The 26,352-nt window shown below is 33.9% G+C and overlaps 2 protein-coding genes across 4 annotated transcripts; both read left to right on the forward strand.

Moving 5' to 3' along the window:
- The first annotated feature begins 13,250 nt into the window (after positions 1 to 13,250).
- On the forward strand, positions 13,251 to 19,660 carry LOC109337965 (uncharacterized membrane protein YjcL). 3 transcript variants are annotated; one of them, XM_019575076.1, is made up of 6 exons: positions 13,251 to 13,604; positions 14,850 to 15,076; positions 16,866 to 16,976; positions 17,561 to 17,716; positions 18,584 to 18,825; positions 19,221 to 19,660. In XM_019575076.1, exons 1-6 carry the CDS (start codon positions 13,318 to 13,320, stop codon positions 19,542 to 19,544), a joined length of 1,347 nt encoding a protein of 448 aa, XP_019430621.1. In that variant the 5' UTR covers positions 13,251 to 13,317; the 3' UTR covers positions 19,545 to 19,660. The 3 variants fall into 3 exon arrangements, with proteins under 3 accessions (XP_019430621.1, XP_019430622.1, XP_019430623.1); XM_019575077.1 differs by having other exon boundaries at positions 13,496 to 13,604; positions 14,796 to 15,076; XM_019575078.1 differs by having other exon boundaries at positions 13,498 to 13,604; positions 14,778 to 15,076.
- Positions 19,661 to 21,480: 1,820 nt separating this feature from the next.
- On the forward strand, positions 21,481 to 22,512 carry LOC109337961. The gene has a single exon (XM_019575069.1). It carries the CDS (start codon positions 21,519 to 21,521, stop codon positions 22,374 to 22,376), a length of 858 nt encoding a protein of 285 aa, XP_019430614.1. The 5' UTR covers positions 21,481 to 21,518; the 3' UTR covers positions 22,377 to 22,512.
- The last annotated feature ends 3,840 nt before the right edge of the window (positions 22,513 to 26,352 follow it).

Raw genomic sequence — 26,352 nt, forward strand, 5'->3', positions numbered from 1 at the left:
GTTAATTGATTAAAACTGTTTTTTTTTTGTTAATCGATTAAGATTGTTCAATTAATCGATTATCTTCTTTCATTAATCGATTATCTTAGGGGTGATTCAGCATAAATTGTTGAGTTGTAAAAAGCGGCTATTCTAACCGCGACACCTATTCAACCCCCCTTCTAGGTGTATTGTAACCACTGATACCTAACACTACCACCTTATATTCACCCTGCTTTATGAATTTCAGGAATTCACAAGTTTCCTCATTAGATACTCCACCCTTATCCTGAGTCATGCATAATTCCTCCAAATCTGTTTCCGCTTATTCTTCCTCGGGAATGCTCACCTTAGCCTTCCCTTTGCTGGTGCTGACCGGGTTTTTTTTCCTATATCTGGGGCACCGTAAACACGTTCAGTTCTAGTTACTCTGCTGACTCCGGATAGATTGGTGATGTAAGAGGGTTGCTCTGATGTCTCAGTAGTGTTCTCATTATATGTCCACGACACTGCCTTGTCTGAATTGTAGAAGAAGGGTTGAGGCTTTGCCTCTATTACGAGCTTCATGACTCTTAGGACTAGTACCCATCGTGGCGAGCGCAAGGACGTACTATGAGGAATGTTAAATACAGGCACGAAGCGGGTCATTAATGTTCTCCAAGTTGGACTCCTCTCTCCCTCGCCTTGTGTAACAACATTTACACTTCGGCACTTGGGACCTCTCTCTATAGAGATTAATCTCATGTCCAACATCTTTTGTAGCAATAGCTTGAACTCAGAACAACTTTCTAATATGTGACCTCCTGGACCGTGCATCTCGCAACTATCAAGATCTTCATCTTCCCTCAGTCTTTCCACCATCCCATGTATGCACATCTCCTGGTAAATAACCTTCACCAAAGTCTTTATCTCATGAACTTCCCTAATATACAAACCATCTGGTGCATCCTCTACAACATTAACACCTTGGTTTCCATGATTGGGCAATGGGTTTCGGTCCACATCTGGTGTATTTTCCTCAAACACTAGTTGTTTTGTATTTATTAGTTGTTGAACCTTATACTTGAGAGCCCGACAGTGTTCAATGGAGTGACCGACAACTCCATAGTGATATGCACATGTAACATTTGGATTGAACCAAGGTCCTGGTGACTCGGGAACCTTTCCTACTATCGGGGTTATGCATCCCCCTGCCATAAGATAAGCGAAGATCTCAGCGTAGGTAACAAGGATGGGGTCGAATTATGGAGTTTTCTTTTCATTAGTATTATGGTGGAATGTGTTCTGGCTTGGATGGGGAGTGTTGTTGTGTTGGGATGAATATTGGTTGGTGTTTGGGTTGTATGGCATATATGTGTTGGCATTTGGCGGGGTGTAAACATTGACGTTTTGATTTGGTGGTGTGTATGTGTTTGGGATTTGGGTTCGCGTGAACCGAGAAGGCTCACGGTGGTTATTTCGGGTGTTTTGGGTTTGGTATTTCTTGGGCTCGGCGGCCACAAAATTTGTTTCACCTTCTTTCTTCTTAAAAAATTGGGCTTCTTCCCTGGGCCCGCACTTCCTTCGATAATCTTCCCACTCCTCAATCCTCCTTTTAACTTTTCCCCAAACTTGATTAGAGCATTGAAGTTAGTTGCTATATTTCCCACGAGGAGTTCGTAGTATGGGCTCTGTAGGGTGTCGATGAAAATCGATAGTTGTTCTTCTTCCTCCAGACGGGGAAGTACATCAGAAGTTAACCCTCTCCACCGTTAGACATACTCTCTCAAGTTTACTGAGGGCTTTTTAGACATACTTTGTAGTTGAGACCTATTGGGTGCTGCATCCTCATTGTACTTGTACTGCTTGACAAATGCGTTAGATAAGTCTGCAAAGGTCCTGATTTGTGCCTTCTCCAAACGAATATACCAGCTCATAGCCATGCTTATCAAGCTATCCTGAAAGCAATGTATCAGGAGCTTATCATTCCCATGGTATGTCGACATCTTCCTTACGTACATGTGCAGGTGGCTTTTGGGGCATGTAGTCCCATTGTATTTTTCAAACTCTAGTATCTTAAATTTGGGTGGAAGCACCACATCCGGGACCAAGCACATTTCAAAGGCCTTTTTAAGTCTGAGTAGCTTGCTCCCTCAATTGCCCTCAATCTTTCCTTTATCCTCTCCATCTCCTATTTATCTTGAGCTTGGGAGTCACCATCTTATTTTTTGTATTCCCTGACGGAAAACCATGTGTAGGATCCTCATCCTCTCCAATGACGTTTTCATGATGTTCATGACGAAGAGCTTCTCCATGCGCATCCTCGTAGAGAGGATTATAGTTAGGTGGCATTCCGCACATGAGCCATTTCATGGCCGTTTCTCGGTGTTGACTGGCTTTAGCAGTTGTATCAAGATTGGCTTTTGGCGCGGACTTGGGAGCTGGGCGTTGACCACTAGGTTGTTTGACGGCGGCGGCAGAAGTATTCTCATCCGAGTTCCGAGCCTTCTGCAGGCTCTGAATAAGCTTCATCATTTCCTTCATTTGCTCCTTGATTTCAGCTAGCTCTGACCTGCTCTCATGACTACTTGAATCGGAGTCTGACATTATCCTGGACTGCAACCTTATGTTGTATGGATGTTTGGGAGTAATGGCAGTTTTATTTAAATGCATATAATTAAAGACATAATTTAATACGATAAGAAAATGTTAGAGAGTATTCATTGGTATAGCAAGGATGACGAAGCCCATGTTTGAAGGCCATAGAGCACAATCCATGGTTTGCTTGTGGTTGATGACAATTTTTAGAAAAAGACTTTGTTTCCTTCCGTGGTTGCATCTTGGATATATATAGCAATGTTGTATCTTTTTCTTTGTTTTTTGACTTTGTTTTTTCCGCTTTTTTTATTTTATCCTTTTTTTTTTTGCTTTTTGAATTGGGACAAAGGTAGAATAAGGGAAATGATTTTATTGATAAGTGAATTCTAAATGGATAAAGGGGAATCATATGAATCGATTTCCTCCTTTTTTATTTCAAATGATCAAACTAAAATTCCCTACAATTCTTTGGTATTCTTCCTCCACTTCTTGAGCCTTTGAGCGACTGGGGTGCAACTACTAAAGAAAACATTCATTTCTGGAAGCATCCCAGTTTCCGGGTACATGTTGGCTTCTTGCCTTGCAGCTTCATAGGTCACCAACCACTCGTCTGTGAATTCCCCAATCCCATCTATGATGTCTAAACATCTTCTCTCACATAGCTCTTTGTCTTCCCTACATTCATCTAAGGCTTGCCCCCAATTGTCTGACCACATCTCTCTCTCCCCTACTAGTTGATTATAGGCATGTTCAAGGTTTCTGAGTTGGTTCAAGAGTTGATTTCTTTCTCCAATCATCTCTTCCAAGGCGAGACAATGTACTTTCTCTTGGTCGTCCATTCTAGCCCGATATTGGTTCTCTCTGCCAAGACCTTGTTCAATGGAGTTCTGACATTCATCAACTATTGCCCAAGCTTTAGCAGCACTAACCATATCTTGCTCTGACTCAACTCTGACTTCCTCTAGATTCCTGTCACTTTCTTTCTTCTCATTCCTTAGGTTGAAGATGATGTGATAACGAGCATCTAGTTGTGCTTTAAGATACATGAACTCTCTTTCTTCTCTGGTTAATCGGCCCTTGCCAACAGAAGCGCATAAGTCTACATAATCGAATTTGAGGCTTGCCACTTCCTCCTTTAAATTTGAGTTCAATTTATTGATTTTTTCTTGGCGAAAACCCTCCTTCTCAATTATATTCCTTGATTCTTCTAGTTGGCTCTCCAGGACTTTAATACTTTGCTGAAGATTCATTTCAGTTTGGGATGACCCCTCCTTTTCTTTAGGCATAATAACTTGGATGCTGGTTTTATTTGTCATTTTATCCTTTCTCCACAAATTATATTCTTCGGTATAGAAAGCCTGATGCTCCCCTAATTCCTTTTTTGCCATAAAAGCAAATATAATGTAGAGCTCTCCTTACAACATCGAGAAGCTCTTTGAAAGTATTTTTATCCTTATATAGAAAGACAAACCCCTGAAGTTGTTGAGGAGTTATAGGACTCATCCCCTATTTCAGTTGACTAAGTACCAAGGCAGGAGTGTAGGTGATGCATCCATTGGGACCCATTAGAATGAGATTTTGGTACTCCTCGCAAGCGTACATGACTTCCTCATGTTGATCATACAAGCAACACTTCACTCTGAAGTTTCTTGTGTTGATTTCTTCGAAGAGGTTGGACCATTCAGATAACGTGATGGGTTTGACATTTGTGTTGATGAATATTTTGAGTGGATAGTGAGACCCTATAAGAAACTGATGATGTCTGAACCAAGTTATCATCCACACATACAACAACTGTACACACAACCTTATCTTTACTCTTTTATTGGCTTTCTGATGACCTTTGTAGATCTGTAGGAGAGTCTCATCCAGTACTGCAGGTGTTGGGTTAATCGAAAACCTCTTCACCATATAGAAAACATCAAGGGCTTCACGGTCAATCATGTTAGCAACAAAGGGAAACAAGACCAGACCATAGATAGCTAGTGCAAAGGATGATGCGAAGGATTTCCAATTCTTTTGCTCTTCCATTTTGATTATATGCTTCCTAAGACAACTCCACTTCAACCCTTCATACTCTCCTTGCTTTATAATATTTTGAACCCCTGGACGTGCCCCTATCATTTCTTCAATATATCCTTCGCTTAACTTATGATCTTCACTGAATAAGTATACCTTTGATCGATCCAGCACAGGAACATCCAACAACATCTCATATTCCTCTATTGTTGGAGAAGCATCAAGATTAGGAAATTCAAAAATCCTCAGTTCTGGGTTCCAGTATTGAATCATGACTTCCATAGTTCGTAGTGTATCAAGCTCGATGTTGACTTTGAGTAGATCAATGAATCGCCCATAAGTCTTGGGGAGTCGTTCTTGCTCTTCTTTAGGAATTCTTTGAATGCACTTAAGGAGGAAATTTATACCATTCACCTATACCTCTACCTTTGTCCCCCTTTTAGGGGTCCCAACATTGCTATATATTGGATCCATGGTATTCGGGCCTTGCTATACGATGAGTTCTCTCTTTTAATAAAATCTGAAAAAATTGTTAAGTAAAATGTCACCCCAAAAAAATGTATGAGGCAATGTACATACATGTATGAATGTATGCATGCATGCATGTAAGCATTTATTATCACAGCTATGGTGTACTTTAATAGGTTTTGCGATTATCTAATAGAGATTGCTTTTAAGGGGTCCAGATTGCGTCCAATCATAAAGAGAGGAAACCCAAATACCTCAGGGATTACAAGTGAGACCCGAAGTCTACACCAGTAAGGCCCATGATATTTGGTAACAACCTGGGTGGTTCATCATGCCAATGAAGTGAGACCCAAAGTCTTCACCGACAAGGCGAATGTCTCTCCTAACTTAATGCTCGAGTATAGAGCATATACTTACTCCAATGTGATGATGTATGACATAAGATATTAATGACATACAATAAAATAATATAAAAAAAACCATGCATTTAATATTTGCAGGCCTAACTCACTAAAAAAAAGTCCACAGCAGAGTCGCCAACTGTAGCGCTCCAATTTTTGGTTGCACGAACTCATTAGAGTCACCACTACATTTTTTTGCTCAAAAATGTAGAAAAATCTTTTGGCCCAATCGCATTGGGCCTTAGACTTTGATATCCAGGTTCGGGAGTCAATTATACACTAGGAAATGTATTAGCATCCTAGTTGCCCGTTTAAATGGTACTCTATTATATTGCATGGATTACTAATTGTGTTATTATTATATTATTACCAACAAAACTTTATTTTAATATTATATCTGACAAGAGTGATTTAGGTCCTACGTATCCCTTTTATGGGAATGAAGACTACGTAGTTCTTTGGGTAGAAAAAAGTTTGTTGGTTGGGTTAATTTTATCTCTTAAAAATAGTAAAGTTTAAATTATTTTTGAAAAAAAAAAGGTATGAGTGAAGCATAGCATTTACATATGCAGCTACATCTCATATTAAAATTTGATTAGATATCCTAATTTTTCTTTTTATTTAAAAAAAAAACCATTTTTAAAATATGAGCGCAACATAGTCCTTACATCCGATACCGCAACTTATATTAAAACTTGGTTTAAGAAAAATTCTAATTTTTTGTTTATTTTTATTTTTTTAGAAAAAAAGTTATTTTTTGAGATGTAGAGATATACTTAATATATTTCACATAACTTTGTATTACATGATTTTCATTATTTTACGTACTTATTATAAGACAAATGAGATTTCAAAATAAATTAGCAAATAACACAATTCTCACAATTTATTTATTTTTTAGAGCATATGACATGTACATATTGATTTACACTTGGTATAATTTGGTTACCATCACATAAGTCCTTTTATTCCCACATAAGACTTTTTAGTTTTTTATATAATTATAGGACAAATGGGATTCAAAAATAAATTGGCAAATAATTAAGTTTCATACTTTATTTATTTTTATAGAATATGATATACATATTGATTTAAACTTGGTACAATTTATTTACCATTACATAACTTCCTTATAATAAACCTATAATGCATATTGACTCCATTATCACTAATAAAAAACTTGTGTAAAAATTTACTTTTTATGTTTTTGTATTATCAAAATAATTATTTAAAAATTATTGATGAAATTCTTTACTTAAAATGATGACACTTGCAATAAAATTACTGATATAATTTTCCTGCGTAAAAATTACACAGAACACAAAGAGAAAGTGCTTACCTAGTGAAGATCAAAGGGAATGGACACAATGTGGACGGGAGCAAAATGATGCCTTTGCAACCGCGGCATGTCAATGGATGATTGGATGGACGGGTGTGTGAAGGGGGAAGGTCCACGTGGCGAGCCGTGGGGCGTTGGATGAGCGAGGGTGCAGGATCACGTGATGCATGTGTCTACACTGAATCTCGTGTTCTCACACGGGTTATGTTCTGGTGCGGTGGTGTGCAATGTATCCGCTTGACGTTTCGAAATGTGGTTGGTTAGTTGTGGATGGTCAACGCATATCTAGAAAAGTAAAGGGATCCCACGATCAGTAATGGAGGAACACGGCTAGTGCTTTGCACGCAACCACACAGGATCGTCAACGCATATCTAGAAAAGTAAATGGACCCCACGATCAGTAATGAAGGAACACGGCCAGTGCTTTGCATGCAACCACACAGGATCGGTGTGTAAAAAAAGTCTCTCTCTCCCTTTAGCACATAAACCGAGGCTACTTTTTTTACTCTTTCCAATGAATTTTTTCTCTTCCCTTTGACTTTTCTCTTTGTAATTTTTCTCTCTAATTTTTTCTTTGAGCCGTGTATTCTAGCCTTTTTTCAGTTTCTCTTTCTATAATTTTTCTCAACCATGTTTCTAAGGGAATATCTTTCTCTATTTTTAGCAAACCCACCTACTAACTCATAGAATAAAAGAAATAAATATGGATATTTGGTTTTAATACTAATTATAATTATGAACTGATTTTTATCCCCTTTAATGTTATTTTTGGCACATGCTTAATTTGTTATTCCCTTCCCTTAATCCCATGATTTTAACTTATTACAAATTATTTGTATTAATCAAATCTTGCAAATTAAGGCATTTAACACATGATTTTAATAATCTTTTCAATACAAGATTTGCAACAAAAAAATCAAGCGAAATCTTGTCATTATTTGAAATTTGATCAACTTACATTTAGGTATTGTTTCGTTTTTTTGGGATGGTTTTTCATAAATAAAAGGATGCAATGGCCAAAAATTCTTAAGAAGTCTAAAGCTACTTATTTATTTATTATTATTCTTCTTTTCTAAAAAGCCTTATACAGACTTTATTTTTTGTAGAGTCGTAATATACTTTCTCTGCAAATCCATGAATGCAAACATTTTTATTTTTAAAAGGAATCAATTCTTGCTAATAAGTGACCATTAAATTATTTTTGAATTTCCTCTAAAAAACGAAAATGAATTAAATATATTTATGATGATGTCATGGATCATTCATTAAATATTCATATCACCTTTATCTCTTTATTTTTGGAAATAATTTTTTTGCAGGTAATTGAAATAAAATTCATTAAATGCTAATGAATTCATTTATTTGATTTGATTCCCCCCTTTTCTAACAAAAAATCAATTCATGCAATCCAATCGAATTCACATAAAATATATATTTGATTTGATGAAATTTGTATCAAAAAATAATTATGGAAAATTTGAAGTATTTTTTGGCCGGACAAAATTGGGTATTCACATTTGTCTTTGTTTTCACCTATCTGCCTTCTTTTTATGCGTTGCTTGATGATTAAGAACTCAGTTTTCTTTCCTACTCTATATGGCTTTTTCGACGCATAGATGCCTCTATTTATAGAACAGTTTAGGAGGAGTTATAACTCCTCCGCTATCACGGGAACTGCCCATAATGTGAGAGGGGAGAGAGTTAGCAATACCCCACTAGTTTGATCCATCAATTATCAATCATCATCACATTAGACACTTTCATTCAAACTAGTAACTTCTAAGAACATGGACCACTAATTGTTAAAATTAATCTAACACTTTAAGGTTGATTGCTTTGTGTTGGTACTTCTTAGACTTACTAACTCCCTAGTGAAGCTAATTGTTTTTATTCTTCTGTTCTCCATGCACATTCTTCTTTCTCTCCTTTTCTGTTCAATATTTTCCAGAGCAACTTTTAGTAACCCCTTTAAGCCTGAGGCTAGAACTGTAACTGAACCATAATATTCATCTAAAAGTTATGAGGAGTTAATAATCTAATGTTTTAAGAAAATTGGTACTTCAGAGCTATGAAGCACGGATTCACCAAATACCCTCGCGTGTAGGTGTCCGACACGTATCCGACACGGATACGATCAGATTCACAAAGGATACGTGTCCATAGAGTTTCCAAAAATAAAAAAAAAATAAAAAAATAAAAACAAATATCAAGACACGTATCAGATTTGTTTTCAATAAAATATAAGATATATAGATTCGTTTTTATGATAAGATAGATTTGTTTTCAATAAACACTCACTTATTTAAAGGTCACATCATATCAATTTACCATCACACCACATTGACCCTCGAATAGCTGGTACTTTCCGATCCATAACACTGCCGGTCGATGCTTAGTATTACTGCCTCTACCGCCATAGGTATGTTGTGAAGAGCAAACAGAAAAAGGCTTACCTTTCTTACTTCTTAGTTTCTTTTCGCTTAGTATGTTTATAAAGAGAAGAGGATGTGTGAGTATTAATAGAGAAGATAAATAAAGGACTTACCTTTATTTCTTAACAGAGAAGAGAAGAAAGATGGTAGGAGAGAAGAATGGAGTGGACCGTGGGATGAGGGAAGACTTTGAATTTTATGAATTATTCTACTATATTTTTTAGTTTTGATACTTTGAATTTTGGAGGGTAATGATTTTCAATTTCCATTATATTTTTTACTTTGAACATTTTGATTTACACTTATAATTTTATCATATTTTATGTATTTTTTATTAATTTATACGCGTATCCCTGAATGTATCGTATCCTACAATTTAGAAACAATGCATTTTGACGTATCAGATACGTATCGTATCCGTATCTGTGCTTCATAGCTTCAGAGTATACAAATCTTTGTAATGTCGTGTCGATTGTTTTTTTTGATGTAAAGGGAAATATTGGTGCATTGGACAACTTTTTTGGTCCTTGCTTTAGAGGGGACAAGAAGTATGACTTTTTTTTCTTTCTATTAGAGGATATTTTAATCCATTGAAACTGGCTTAAAATGGCGACTAGCTAGTGACATAAATATTGGTGGAATTACTTTGGAATCCAAACTTGTATATAAAGACTAATTTCTCATTAAATATTGATAGAACTAACTTTTGTGTCCAAAACCTAAATTTTATTAAATATAACACCTTCATCATTTTAGATAAATTATTCTAAATAATACTTATTATTATGAACATTTAATTTGGTATATGAAATGATATAAATGAAGATACCTTATTACTTATTTACATATGATAAAAAGATTAGAAAATTAATGGCGTTTGAAATGATATACATATTTGTACTATAAATCATTTGCACAATAATGTCATACATAACTAACAAAAATAATTGAAAAACATGAAATTATGAGTAGATATATTGTTGCAAGAAAATGCGCTATTTACTTTGAGTGAGATGTCATTAATTTGTACACAATTAAATAGACAATAGACACATACAAATAGAAGTCACGTGTGACCATGAGATGTGTTCTTCTATATTATGAGGGAACGGTCAGCAACGGATGCCTGGTAGAATGGAGGAGATCGAAAGCCTTGGTCGGGGTATCGTCTGGACCCATTGGGGGAGGTACCTAAAAGGTTCTCCGACGATCAAGTCAGTAGATTGCTTTAGAGAGAGAAAGAGAGTAAATAAGAGAGAAGTTAAAGTAAGTAGCAGTGTTGTTAAAACCGTACCGGTTATCAAACCGGTCAGGGTACTAGTATAGTGGTACAGTGGTTCAACCAGTGGTTCAGTAATTAAACTGCATGCCGGTTAAACCGGACATACCTACTTATATTTATATATATATAAACCTATAACAAAAAAATTCCAAATAGGTAGATACTCAAATTTATAATCCATATTTATAATCTACTCAAAATTCACATAAATAAACATCTTTAAGTCTTTAACAAATTCAAAATCTAAATTAAAAAATCATATATCAATGCAAAAGTATCACTTAACAACCACAAAATATAAATAAATGACATAACTTCACAACTCACTCTATAAAACAAATAAATTTAGAGTTTTAACATTTAACATCAAGGAGTCAAAGTTATCTTATATGAATATTATATTTTTCTACCAAATCCTATCTTCAGACAGTACTCCAAGATTACACAAATGTCACTGAGATTACACACGAATGTTAGGAACCAAAATGTGTAATCTAAGTATGTTTTGGAAACATGTGCCTTGAAGTGTTGAAGAAGAGTTGGAAAGATGGGTCACCTTGTAATGAGTTTTTAAGTTTTTTTAAAAAAAAAAATATATGTGTATAAACCAACCGGTTTAGTAAAATACCGGCCGGGTCACCGGTTTTGATACTTGGCTGTTCAACACCTGTACCGTACCGGTTCGGGGGCCGGTTCACTTGCTTTCCAGTTGAACCGGCCGGTACTGTACGGTTTTTATAACTATGGTAAGTAGTAATAAGTGTAGCAATAAATGAGGGAATGAGAGTTAATTATATCCCTATGTAGGCTCCTTATTTATAGAGTCTGAGTTCGTTGATGTTGCACCCGACTATTGGTCAGAGCCTAGTGAATATAACGGGATATGCTGGGTTGTCCTTACTCCATTTGCAGGTTTGCGTCTGTTGAATTGTCGGGGGCAGGTTGGGTGTGCAGGCAGCATGACAGGTGGAATGTCAGTCATCATTCAAGATATTTGTGGTGTATTAATGATGGAGTTAGAGACATTAATGAGATGTCATAGGTATTAATGGGGTACCAGAGACATTAAAGTCATGTTAGGAGCATTTATGGTGATTTCGGCGGGCCTGACCCGCACACGGGTGGGTAAGCGATGGTAGGCTTAGACACATATCTGCATCCGAAACGGGTTAGAAAACATCTGGATTTATCCGGGTGGAACAAGATGGGTTTGGTCGAGTCGGGTCATGCTTATCTCTCACTCAATCCTAAACATTGATCAAGTCTAATTTCGAACTTGAATCTAGATATGATGAAACATGACCATGTTCAAGTCCAAGTGCAATCAAGCTAAAACAGATGAACGGGTAGAGTTCTAATCACCCCTATAGTCAATGGAAATGTTTTATGACATATCATCCCCATATTTTAGCAAATCAATCTCAAGTGGAAGTTGTGTTCTTTCACTCTCCTACCTTCATCATCAATGGCTTCCAAATTGCAATTTCACACCCCATTTTCTCCACCATGGTTAACGATGGTGGCATTTTGTTGGGAATCTTTCCTCCATAATCATTGAATCTCAGTATATGCTCTAAATTTTGAAGTTTTAGAATTATTTTTTGACTCTTAAAGACTATCGAGTTCAACCATGAAAGTTAAAGTAACATTTTCAAGTTGACTTGGAAATATGGCAATAGTTAATCCTTGATCATGTCTTTATGATGAAACTTTCTCCCCTTTCATCATATAAAAGGAACTTGTGAGGAAGATATAAACAAACATGTGAGAAAAATATATATAGTAAGTGAAAAAGTTAATATTCATTATAATGTGAGAGTAATATTTCTAATAAGATACTAGTGATATTGTGTTCCATTCTTCTTAGTTGAGAGTGAATGTTATCATCTTATAATGAGAGAGACAAATATTTTAATTATACTTTAAATAATAAAGACATTTTCAAAATAGGTCTCATAATTGCTTACTTCTCAATATGATAAGTTTTTTCATGTTAAGTGCCCATTTTATATCATTTAAAGGAGGAAAATTGATTATGACAGTTTGCGAGACTCATGCATTTGCTTATATCACTTTTGGGAATCCGGATCATTTCCATTACTAAAGTGTTCATTACTAAGTTTGATAAAATCTCATTTTCCTTTATAATCTAGAGTACTGAACATTTCAATTCTCGTGAACTCCACTTTTGGGGTATAGTAACTAATCATGCATCATCTTTTTTCCCTACTCGTTTGATGACATTACCGCAACACTTGGTGTTGCATGTTTTGTTTGGGTGTTATGAGCATTCGGGTGGAGCTAAAGTTTTGGATTCTATGGTGTTGCATTTATGGACACAACTGAGTTGGGATCCTCTTCATTAATGGAGAAACAAGTATACCCAAAACAAGAGAAAAATGTAATATAATTTGACACTTTTATCCTTAAGATATAATGAGATGACATTTTTACCCTTATATGTAAGTGCAAAAATAATCATTTGTCTCTTCATTAATGAAGAAGATCCTAACTCGACAAAACTAATAGTTTGGATTCAATGGTGTTGCATTTATGGACAATAATGAGTTAAAATTCAAATCCATTAAAAGAATACATCTAAAGTATTAATGAGTGAGAAAAAAAATATATACACTTCACAAAATATTAGATTTATATAAATAATACAAATTAATAAATCTTTACCCCATAATCATTTACCGTCAATTAATAAAAGAATTTTGAGGAATTACGGTTTGACTTATCCGTGCCATTTCCCACGTGCAGTTAGATAAAATCACACACCACTCACTCCACTCCCACCACAATCTTCTATCACTAATGGCTTCCTTACGAACACCGTCGTCGGTCACCGTCTTCTCTCTGTCACTGACAATCCCCTCACGCCACCTGTCACCACCACCCTTCCATAGAAATCTCACCTCAATTCCACTACTACGTCAATGCACCAAAACCACACCATCATTGACCTCATTTTTCTCGAAAAAACAACCTCGTTCGAATCCAAGTGTTGCAGTGAGGTCACAGCTGAGATATCCTATCATTTCCCCTAATGATCATTGGGGCACTTGGTCCACTATCTTTGCCATTGGTGCCTTTGGTCTCTGGTATTCACTCTCTCTTTCTATTCACTGAAACCATAAGAAAAACTTGTGGACACATATCGAATACCTCATATTGATCGGGTTAACATGTTGTCAAAATTTTAATTAGAATTAAATTTTTAATATGTTATTAAAATTTATTGATTGTTTCCATATAGATAAGCAAGTCTTTCTCCATATTATTTTATCATCCCATTTGTTTGGTTCCTCTGAAAATCTGTTAGTAATTATTTTACTACCCTGTTCTTGATTTTATTTCCGAAGAAGAAGATTCACTCAGCTGTGTTGTATAGAACTATAGATAAACATGTTTCTCATGGGAATCATAAATTCCAACAATTTTGGGTTTTGGGTTTATATGAGATTGAATGATCTCAATTATCCAACCCAGTTGAGTTAAGCACAAGTGATAATTATGTGGAGTATAAAGCTCCTACCTTTGAAAATATTTTAATTGAAACAGAAAGTTATTGAGCATACCTTTATCTTAATTCCAATATATCTTTGATGTAATTGTACATTGGTTTTCAATACATTTATAATTTATTTCATCTATAAATTTGAAAAAACAATGTAATTCTGCCAGAAAAAATAATATTTTTGCCTTTACTGGGTATTGCAATCCCCAAAACTGTTTTGGTTTTTGAGAACTCTGTACAATGACCTTCACAATTTCGTGTTTTTACTTTCATTGAGGTAGCAGGGACAGACTCAATTGTATAATTACCTATATATACATACATACTATTCTGTAGTATTTTTAAAGAAAAAATTACATATTTATTCAATATATACATATATTTTTATATGTTAGGTCCCTCCATTTTCAAATAGCTGATAATAGATTCAATCTTAACGTATTGAAACTTTGTTACCAACATTGCCAGTGCCAGTTAATGCTATGATTTTACATACTTTGGACTTGGAAAATGCTTAATGTCATGTATGAATTTTTACAAAACCTTTTGTGGGAAGTAATTTCCTTTCATGATCTCTTGTTCCACATTTTTCTCATCTATTTGCTGCTACATAAATTCGTAGTGAGATTCATTGAAAATATTTCATAGTAAATACACTGCTGTTTTTGGACCCAGTAAGCAAAGGAATGTGGTTCAAAATTACCTTTCTTATAGGACAACTTCTCTTACAATGCTATTCGTCTATTTATATCGATAGGTTCCTCTGTTCTTGTAGGCATATCCTGGGTAACTCAGTAGTAAATGAACTTGTGTTGCTGTGAAATGCAAGGTCGGAGAAAACAAAGATTGGGAGCATGGTAAGTGCTGCTCTGGTGAGCACGTTAGTTGGGCTTGCAGCAAGTAATCTAGGCATACTTCCATATGATGCACCAGCATATGCAGTTGTCTTGGAGTTTCTACTTCCTCTAACTGTTCCTTTGCTATTGTTTAAAGCAAACTTGCTTCAAGTGCTGCGTTCAACCGGGACACTGCTCTTAGCTTTCTTACTTGGGTCAGGTGAGACAGATAGGAACTTCATGTATCTATTTCGTTAAAAAGATATTCCATCTAGTTATGTTGTAGTTTGTGGAAAAATTGAGCTTGGTTATATCTCAAATGGTCATCCTATTTTGGGATTGTTAATAATTTGCAGGAAAGTTAACATAAAACAAAAGTTCATTATGTCAAAGAATATCGTGGGGATGTACCGAAATAAGGTTAGACAGATTGTGGAAAAAAAGGTTTGCTAGGTTTTGCAGGTGGAATGTTGGAAAGTGAAAATGCTTTTTCAGCCTAAGTTATGCCGAGTGTCAAAACTAGTTAATTTGAGTTTTCAGCTTCTCGTATTCTTCTTATGCCTAGCAAGTGTAAGCTGTAAAGTGATTTTCACTCAAAATTTTCCAACCGCCCACTTTCCATCTACTCAACCACGTATCCGAAGTTAAAAAAGGCGATGAAGAAAGTAAAACTTAAATGGAGATTTTCATTTGGTTTATCTGAATTGTCAAAAACTCACTTCTTAACATGTCACACATATGAATTCAATTGTTTCTAGGCTTGCTTTTCATAGAAGCAAATCTATAGATCTTGTACTATTAACAAGGCTATTTGGTATCTTGAAAATTTATGATTGAGAAACTGCTTATTTTTTAAATCCCATGAGTTATTTTGTTCTTATCTTCTGAATTTCCAATATAGTCTATCAGTGTACACAACCTGGATATGCTTTTTATTTCATATTTTTTGGTGGGAAGTTAGATATCACATGTCATGTTGACTGCTCTATGGGGATCAATTTTTTCATTTTAAGACCAAATTAGAGCAGAACAAACTTGCATTCAACATGTAAAGACCTTTCTAAGTTTATTACAATTGAAGTGATGACACAAATTTGTGTCACATAGGATGTGCATACATTTTGTTTTAATGGCAGGGACAGAGAGAGCTTCATGGATAAATTATGAGCATCCTTAGGGATGTTATTTTACACCACAACTGCTTTCTTCCCGATGTTTCATGCCTTTAGTTTGTTTGTTTCGTGGTCAAGCCAGATGATGAAAAATTCACATGTTCGGTTCTATATGAATTCATCTATCCCAATAACCAAAAACCTGACTTGAGTGCTTCTTTATATACAGCTTAATTGGCTAAAAGAATGGGTCATAATTATTATGGAGAACCCGTGTATGATCTTTTATATACTTTTCCAATAGTAGTTCTACATACTATTACCTGTAAAGTAGGCTTAGAAATTGTAGAATCATCAATGATTGGTAAACCCGGAGATCCATTTGCAACCCCTTTGTTTGTTCAAAAGCCATAATCCACGAGGCAGTCATCTAAACAGAACAGACATGGGCTGGGATCCTTCAATTAAAGGAAGTGGGTGTGGTTGGAATGATGGGCTGGGTGTTCATCTTCTAGTCAGCATAGTGATCAATCACCTGAAACTATTCAAAGTTATTTAATTTGTTTTTATTAACAGTGGTTGATGGTTTAGGCAAAGTCTGGGCACTGAATCTATTTTATAATCACTACTTATGGGTGGTTTTATTCATCCTTGCAGTCTTTGTTGTTATTATATTCTAATTATATTAGATTCAGAATCTACTCTTCATTGTTATTTGGAGGATAATGGACTAACTCATTCGTATTTCTAATGATTATTATCATTATTTTTCTTTTATTTGTCCACACAAAAGAACGGAATAGGATTAGTTCCATGGACAGTGAAGCTTACGCTATTATGTATTATCTATAGAAATCTATTGTGTCTGTAATTTTATTTTGATCTTGTGGATGGCAGTTGCTTCTATTGTTGGCACTCTAGTGGCATTTCTGATAGTTCCTATGCGATCTCTTGGTCCTGACAACTGGAAAATAGCAGCTGCTCTCATGGGTAGCTATATTGGCGGATGTAAGTTCTTAAACAATTAGCTGCTGCATGCTTATTTGTAGTTTGCTTCTTGACCTAATGCTACGATACAGACTAGAAGTCTAGAAGTTTGCATCGATAAATTCATTGCAGTATCTGTGATAACAATCATCAGTTCTTTGGATTTTCTTCTGCATATTTTTCGTACCTATATGTTCCTCTTACAATGTATCCTCAATCAGGGTACAGAGGATTCCCTTCCCCACAAAGTACTTATCGAGATTATTGGACTCTGTTCAATGTCAGTTAATACACTAGACTAACTCGGAAATGAGGATGAAGCATTTATATACTGTGAATACTTGATGCCATAGAAATTGGTTTTTGCATATTCTTTATGATAGAACATTATAGTGCCATTTGATCCCTTAGTGGACCCACCTAGTGAGAAAAGGCTTAGTCGTTCTTGTTGTTCCCAAGGTGTAACATGATGGGTAGTTAGGTTGTATGGAATGTGATGTGTTAATTTTCAGTAGTTAAATTTGTTAAATTTGACATTCATGTTTACTACAATAATGCTATAACTGAATGAGTTTCCTTTGCCATTTTCTTGTTGATTGCTGTAGCTGTTAATTATGTTGCCATTTCAGAGGCGCTTGGTATGTCAGCATCAGTTTTAGCCGCAGGAGTGGCTGCGGATAATGTTATCTCTGTTGTTTATTTTATGGTATTGTTTGCATTGGCTTCTAAAATACCTCCTGAGGCTGCAGCACCAACCACTGGTACAATTCTCTCGTTCTTCTCATGTTCTTTTTAACTGAATTATAAACATCAACTCAATATCCTAGAAAAATACTCTAAAATTTAATCTGGTTCTCCTAGTTTTTACTGAGCTTGAGCCAGAATTTGTAAAATCAATGTTTTATGTCAGTTAGTATTATCAGTGGGTGCAATTTTATATTTGTTCTTTTACATTTTACAATTTATGTGCCATTTTGGTTCAAGGTTATTAAGATACTGCAATCAATAGCTAAAAATAGATCAAAATATTGCAAATTTGCATGTTAATTGGTTTTCTGTAAGTTGTCATAATATACACATATGTTGATAATTCCAGTATCATTTATGAAATGAGTACTTAGTTTGGAAAATAATTAATTTGCCTTCAACGGAAACATATTTAGATTTATTTCTTTTGCACATAATAGCCAAGGGAACCTGTCATTGGTGAATTGTTTTTCATTTTACTATATATTTATGACACGGACAAACTTTCCCGGTACATTTAGTTTAACAGATAATGACTTATCAATTATCTGAAAAGAGAAAAAAGTCATGCTTATGATGTCAGGAATCGATCTTTACAGTGCAGATTAAATCCAATGGTAAGGTATTTTAGATCTTGAAAATAATTTTATAAAAACATGGATTAGCATTCTTTGAAGTGGGAAATGCAGAAAGTTTATAAAGTGGAATCATAAATTATTCATTTTTGTTGATTATTTAAGTAGTACAAAATTGTCTGTTCATTATGAAAAAAGAGAAATTTTTATTCTATCTGTTTTTTTCAAAAGGCTAAATAATATAACTTTCTAATACACAATTCTGCAATGGAAATTTTAGCTTGATTTTATAAATAATCTTGGCAGATGATACAAAGTATATGGAGTCGGATTACGATGCCAACCTCCACGTGTTGCAGACTGCTACTGCACTTGCTACATCTTTTTTAATATGCAAAGGTGCAACATACCTAACAAAATTATATGGAATTCAAGGAGGAACCCTCCCTGGAGTAACTGCTATTGTAGTCATTTTAGCCACTCTTTTTCCAAGGCATTTTGGTTCCCTTGGATCTGCTGGCCATACTGTTGCATTGATTTTGATGCAGGTAACAAAAACTCCGTACATTCTTTTGCTTCATATTGTTTCTGTAGATCAATTTAGATGTGGGATTTATGGTCATGACTTATCATATAATAAATTTTATTTTGAATGATAATAAATATGCTTGTACCAGTACCACAACTTTGAAGATTAAATCATGTATCAAATACAGATGATGGCTAATATTTGCTCTTAGAAAATATGCTTGATTTCTTTGGTTTACTTTTACTCATTTTGCACCAGATGTTTTCATGCTTTTGATTGGTTGGTAGATACATGATCTAAGATACAAGTATCATGACATAGAGGAACCAAATGATTATCTATTAACAAAAGTTTAAGAGAATCAATGTGAAAGTAATAACCTTGGTATAATATTTAAGGATATATATTTGGCAGGTATTTTTTGTGGTGGTTGGAGCTAGTGGAAGCATATGGAATGTCATCAACACTGCCCCTAGTATTTTCATGTTTGCACTAGTTCAAATAACCATTCATCTTGTTTTGGTTCTTGGATTAGGAAAGTTATTTAAGCTTGATTTGAAGCTGTTACTTTTGGCATCAAATGCCAATATTGGAGGCCCTACTACAGCATGTGGAATGGCCAAGGCTAAAGGGTGGGAATCTTTAGTTGTTCCTGGAATTCTTGCTGGCATTTTTGGAATTTCAATTGCAACATTCCTTGGTATTGGTTTTGGAGTGATGGTTCTGAAACACTTGTAAAAATGAGTATTTCTAGGATCTAGATATGCTATAATGTGTACAGTTATTTGGAAGATATAATGCCTACCAGATTCATGGCATTCTTTGACATACAATTGCTCATGAATCTTTTATAACTTTCTTTACTGTTCCTGTTCTCCATCTCCTATGCTATCAAACACTTGACTAAGGTACCATGGAATCTGGCATAGATCTGAATTATGGATATTATCTTATATCAGTATAAGCTATTCAAATCAGCTATTAAAGCTATTAAAAATATAGACAAATTTTCAAATTTCAACGAGTTTTAAAGTTTTACCAATATTGTCTCTTTTATCATGTTTATCAAATAAACTTAAAGTAGAATCATAATGTTATTTATAAAAGTAGACGTATTAATAAAATAAGATAGAAAAAAAAAAGATATTTATTAAAAAATTAAATGACCCCTTATTAATTATTATGATGGGTGAGTGGTTACACTTGCTCGAGACTAGCCCCAAACCAGTCTGTACGATCTGGTTTTCACAAAAGTGATTGAATGGTTGTGTGAGCACCAAGACACGTGTATGATTTAAAAATCATAGTATTATTAGAAGAAGCAGTAACCAAGACTTCATGTCAATAATAAATATTAGAAAAGAAATAAATGTAATATAGACAAAGAAGAAGATTGATATAGTAAGGAAGCGGAAATATTTCTATTTCTATTTCATCTCTATATATCTCTGTTGTATAAATGAGATGTCCATTCATGGGCAATAAATGCCCACCAAAATATGATTTTTTTGGTAATAAAAAGAATATCTCTTTACTTTTTAGATAAATAATTAATCTATTTCAAATTGTGTGACTGTTTCAAACAAGTGTTCTTCCCATAAATCAAATACTTACTTTTTTATATTCTAAAGATGTAAACCAAACCTTATATCATTTGATCAATGTATTGTTAATCAACTTATTGTTGATCAACTATGATTACGAATAAAGTGAAGCAGGGTATATTAAAATATTTGTAAGTTGCAACAGTAGGAAGATATTTTTATTTTAATTATTTTGGAAGTCAAAAGTGGCGTTATAGCCTTATAGTTATTTGTAGCATTTTTAAATTACATTAAATACTTAATCCTAAGCTACCATTTCCCCAGTTTCTCCCCACCCAAGATGTTCTTTCCCACGTTACACCGTAGTGGACTACCCTCCCAGATTAAATATTCAGTTGACAAAACGAAACTACCCTCACCATCACCCAATCACCCTTCTTAAGTTTCAACTCATTCATCACATTGGTATTCACTTATCTTATAATATTTTGAGAAAATAGGAAACTAATTAGTATTAGTATGTACAATTTACTCATGTTTTTAATAAATATAATCATAAAGTGTGGTCTAATGGTTAACATAAAGAGTTAATTTAAGGAATGAATTAAATGAAAAAAAGTTAAAGGTTGAATCTCACTCACAATAAATAATAATATATTAACATTTACTAATAGAAAAATATTACAAACTGTGTATCCAATTCGGAGACAAAAACAAGAACATTTTATGCTCCTCCTACCCCAAATTATCAATTTAGACACAGCTCTCGGGGAGAGGATTCTTAATTAGAAATTATAAATTTTTAATGATTATTGCTAGAATGTGTAGTTGTGATTTTTTTAAAACTTATTTACTTATTTTTTATTAAAAATAATATGAAATTATGATTGTTAGAAATATTTTTTACTACGTACCATAATCCTATTTAGTATTGGACTCTCTTGGTACTGGAAAGGAACCCTTCCCCCATGAATAGGGACACTTTCGAAAACCAACACAGCAAAAAGTCCTCCAAATGGCAATTCTGTCATTCCACACAAAACCAAATGCTTTAAAAAGATTCTTCAACCCCCTTCTATAATTCTATTTACCTTATAAAACTCGTAACTTCCCATAGCATTAGCTTCATACTCTCAAAACTCTCTACTTTCTCTCTATCTCTTCTCCAATGGCTTCTCCCTACGAAGTTGAAGTGAAGATCGCTTCAGCCCATAGGCTTAAGAACGTTAACTGGCGCCACGGTGCAACCAGGCCATACGCCGTCGTTTGGGTTGACCCAAACAACAAGTTTTCCACAAGGGTCGATGAATCTGGCGACACTGAACCCAACTGGGACCAGAATCTTCTTCTTCCATTGCCATTAGGACCCATTGAAAACTTCACCCTCTACCTTGACATCGTCCACGCCGGTTCAGAAGATGATACTAAACCACTCATTGGTTCGGCTCGGCTCAAGCTAGCTGACGTCATCGACTATGGTGGGATCGGAGAGCGTGTAAGCAAGACCCTTAATCTGACACGACCCTCTGGAAGACCGCATGGCGAGGTTGAGGTTAAGGTTGTTGTAAAAGATAGAAGCTATCATGCTTCGGGTGAGTATTATACTCCCCCGTATGGTGTCCCGCCATCGCGACAACAACCACCACGTGAGTATGGACACCCTAATGCGGGGCCGCAGTACGAGAGTTCGTATTATTCTCCGGCTCCGCAGTCAGGATATCCGTATGCTGGTGGGTCATATGGACAGGGGAGTTATGGGGATGCCTATAATGAACCGCTGCAAACGGCATCGTATGGACAGGGAGGTTATGGGTACGCGGCGGCTCCGGTTGAGGAGAAGAAGAGTAAGTTTGGTGGTATGGGGACGGGATTGGCTGTGGGAGCGTTGGCTGGTGTTGTTGGTGGAATCGCACTCGCGGAAGGTGCTGATTACATTGAGAATAAGATTGCTGATGATGCTGCAGAGAAAGTTGAAGATGATATTGGTTATGATAATGATGATGGTTATGATGAAGATGATTTCTAGATTGTGAATTGGGAAGTAGTTATTGTTCATTTCATCCGATCCAATAAAAAATGGGGTGGTTGTTTTGTTTCGGAGCTATAAACTTGTGAAGTATTCTTGTCAATGATATTATAAATTGTGTGAATTTTGCAATTTTTGTGTGCAAATCATAGATTACCAGTAAGACCTTAGTGTAATAATGTGAGATCCTAATGGATTTTTAAAGTTAATGATTCGATTATTATTGAGGACAACCACGAAATCCGAACTTAATTATTTCCTTACAAAAAAAATAAGAAAATATTTTTAGTAATATCAAATAAAATCATATCTTGAATTTCAATTAGGTAGTTAATTACACTTTTGGGAGAAAAGGAACAAAGGAGCTTTGTGGGAAAATGTGTATTATTGTTAAACAAGCATTTCAAAATTTTATCTCAATAAAAAAGATGAGGTTTAAGCATTACTATATTAGCATAGGTTACTATGTAATCTTTGATATTATCAAGGTATACTTTCATCTTTTCTTCTAGTTTAAACATGTTAGAATTGTTACATAGTTGAGACCGAGTTTAAACTTTTATAAAGATTTCTTGCATATATACTGCATAACTCTACTATTCTTAGAATTGTTGAATAGAATTCATCTATTATGTGGAAAACAAAAATGAAAGCATACACAATTGAAGTCTTGGAGAGGATATAAAAGAAACTTCATATCAATGTTATAAACATTGTATCATACTTACTACAAGTCCTTATGGTTGTTAAGCTCTATAATTAATGAGAGCCCTAAATATTTGTTACTCTTATAACTAATTTTATTTCTATATTGTAGTTATGTTACTATTTTATTCTTTTTAAAATTTATTGTATTATTAATTATTATTATTTTATTCATAAATTCAACATTTAATATTATGTTGATGGTAATAATTATTGTTTTATATTATTATATAATTGATATATATTAGAATAAGGGTCTGACCTAAAGTAAGAAAAATATGAGATCGTTTAACAAACATAAAAGAAGAATACCCTATAAAAATATATTATACTCAAGTCCCAGATGAGTAACATAATCAAATCTAGAAAGAAAAAATATATTGGGTTCTCACATTTGTATGACACATCTTTTATTCAAAATTTATTGTAATTAAATTAGTTGACATTCAAGTTTTTTTGGTACTACCAAATATATCTCCTCATCTTTTTGGATAAAGAACTAATCTCTTTCAGGGTTCGTGGCTACCCCTAACAAATATTGTTCCCAAGAAACGAAAATCATCAACTTTAAAAATCCAATGAGACTTTAAACCATTAAATCAACGTCTTATTCATTGACATTTAAGTTTAGTATAGTTAAATTAGAGGACTAAATTTCTTTCTCCATCTACACAATATCAGAACGGATACTGATCATACTGGTGTTTTCAATAAAAAAAAAAATAGATAAACTAAACTCCTAACCAATATTATATTTTTACTTGATCGCTCATGTATCACAATGGGTAAAAATCAACCTATGTTTTCATGAAAACCCACTAACTAGGCGATTTAGCAATACATGTATTTTTTTAAACTAGCAAGTTATTCATGCATTTGTATGGGACATGATACTTTTTTATCGCATGATTAAGAATATATATTATATGTATATTTATGGTTAAAAACATGCATGTTACTTGTGCATTCGCACGGTTAAAAACATATATATTACCAATGCATTTGTATTGTTAAGAACACGCATGTAACTCATGTATTCCCATAATTAAAAAACAAAGATGTTACCCGTTCATTCTCATTGCTAAAAAAATATATGTTACACTTGTATTTGCATAGTTAAAACATACATGTTACTCATACATTCACATTGTTAAAAACTCATGTGTTAGTCTGTATTTGCTTGTTCAAACACATAAGAAAAATAAATGTGAACATCGAATAACATTTCAAATAATATTTTACTTACTCCTTGTTATATTTCAAATAATAAGAAATGATTTTTCAGAACTCCACTCATTAATTTTAACATTGTAATTTTAGTTCTAAATAGAAATTAAGAATAATTGTGTTCAAAAGAGAATTAAGAATGTCTTCTAATTTTTTTTTATAATTATTGTGTTTTTTTCTTTCATCGTGTGTTGGAATATATTAGTTAATAGATTGGAGAGAAGAGACAGACAGATATTCAAATAATAAGATGATTTTCCTTCCATTTTTTCCTTACAATTCTTGTGTTTTTTCTTCTTTATTTGATCGTTGGAGGAAAAATATTGAAGGAGTAGTTGTAATATGTCCATGATGATGTAGTAAGAACCTTCTATATAGGTAATAGATGTAATGCAAACCAATATCATTTTGCTTTAGTTATAAACAAAAAAAGTAAAAAATAAAAGTGAAAAGCAACGAAGAGAAATAAAAGTGAAAAGCAACGAAGAGTGTAGAACTCTTACGGTGTAAGAACGAAGTAGTGAAAAACAAAAGGAGAAAGAATCATAGTTCTAGCCATGGTTTATCTAAAGCTCTTCTTTTGTCACCGTTGTTGAACCTATCTCCAACGAAGTATTGAGCTTTTTAAGCGTGATAAATACGTGTGGTTTGATCTTTGCAATTTAAACTTTGTCGTTTGGTCTTCGTAATTTAAATAATAAAGTTATTAAAATATGCATTAGTGTTTTGTTTTTAGGAATGTGGATGACCACCACTATGTTTATAATATTGCTTCATTTCTTAAATTATTGTTGAATAAAGTAAACAAAGTTAGACGAATTTGTGGCGCATTATTTTGGAATATGCTGTGTCGTTGGCCGCTTCAAGAAGAATCGAAGGCAATGTTTGGACGTGATGATAGCAATGTCTAGAAGCAAACAAGCAACCATCATAGGGTATATTTTCTAGGAAAAAAATCACAAAAACCCCTTAAATTTTATGTGTTTTTTAAGTAGATATTATAAACTATTTTTTTTTTATAATTACTCGTTAAACTTTAATTAGTAGCAAAATTAATCCCTACCTACATACATTTTTAAATTACTAATAATAAAATTGGAAGATTAACCACTATCAATTTACATCATCACGTTAGTTTCCTGTCTAAACTTTTTCAGCATAAGGCAAATGAAATAAATTGTATTACCATAAACATAACCCACTTATAAAAAATACTAATAATTTATGTCTCTGTTATGAAGATCCTTAAATAGAGCACTGTGCAGATAATGAATTTTACTCGAGTGAGAGTTACTCCCTTTAATCCTTAAATAAATTGATTAACAAATTTAATTCTCTTCATCATGGTTTATTGAAGAGCACTGTGCAAATAATGAATTTTACATTAAGATTTCAAGCAAAGTTTAGTTTAATAATGGTTTATGTCGTCCATTTATATGCATCTTAATGAATTTTTTCCCGTTTCAGACTTTCGTAAAGAATAAGAAATGGTGAATTTGATTTTTCTTCTAAACCAAAACAAGTAATTGAATTATTTACCTCCTATTAGCCAATAGCCATTCAATGTAGTTGTTGGACATCATTCTAAGTAATTGAATTACTGTATCATTCAATGTAAGGAAGAGAAACTAAAGTGATATAAATTCATAGTCAACTTTATATCATCTAATGTTTTAATTCCAATTTTATTGTTGGTAATTTAAAATTGTATGTAACTAGAGACCAATTTCACTAGTAATTAAAGTTTAATGAGTAATCAAAAAGAAAAAATAGTTTATGATGTCTACTTACAAAACACATAAATTTAAGAGCTTTTTTAAACTTTTTCATTTTTTTTGTACAACTGAAAGTATTGTAGAAGCATGACAGTGATCTTTTATATCCAAATATGTTTCAAACCAATCACAATATATCACGTCAGTTAAAAAAATTAAATATTCATAATTTTTTCTTTTGTTATAATTGGTTTGGGGCAGTAGATCCACATCCGTCATAAACAACCATTTCCTAATGTTTGAGAAGAAGGATCAGATGTCCCAAACAA

This window comes from Lupinus angustifolius, unplaced genomic scaffold (genome assembly GCF_001865875.1).
Source record: "Lupinus angustifolius cultivar Tanjil unplaced genomic scaffold, LupAngTanjil_v1.0 Scaffold_16_26, whole genome shotgun sequence".
Lineage (NCBI taxonomy): Eukaryota > Viridiplantae > Streptophyta > Magnoliopsida > Fabales > Fabaceae > Lupinus > Lupinus angustifolius.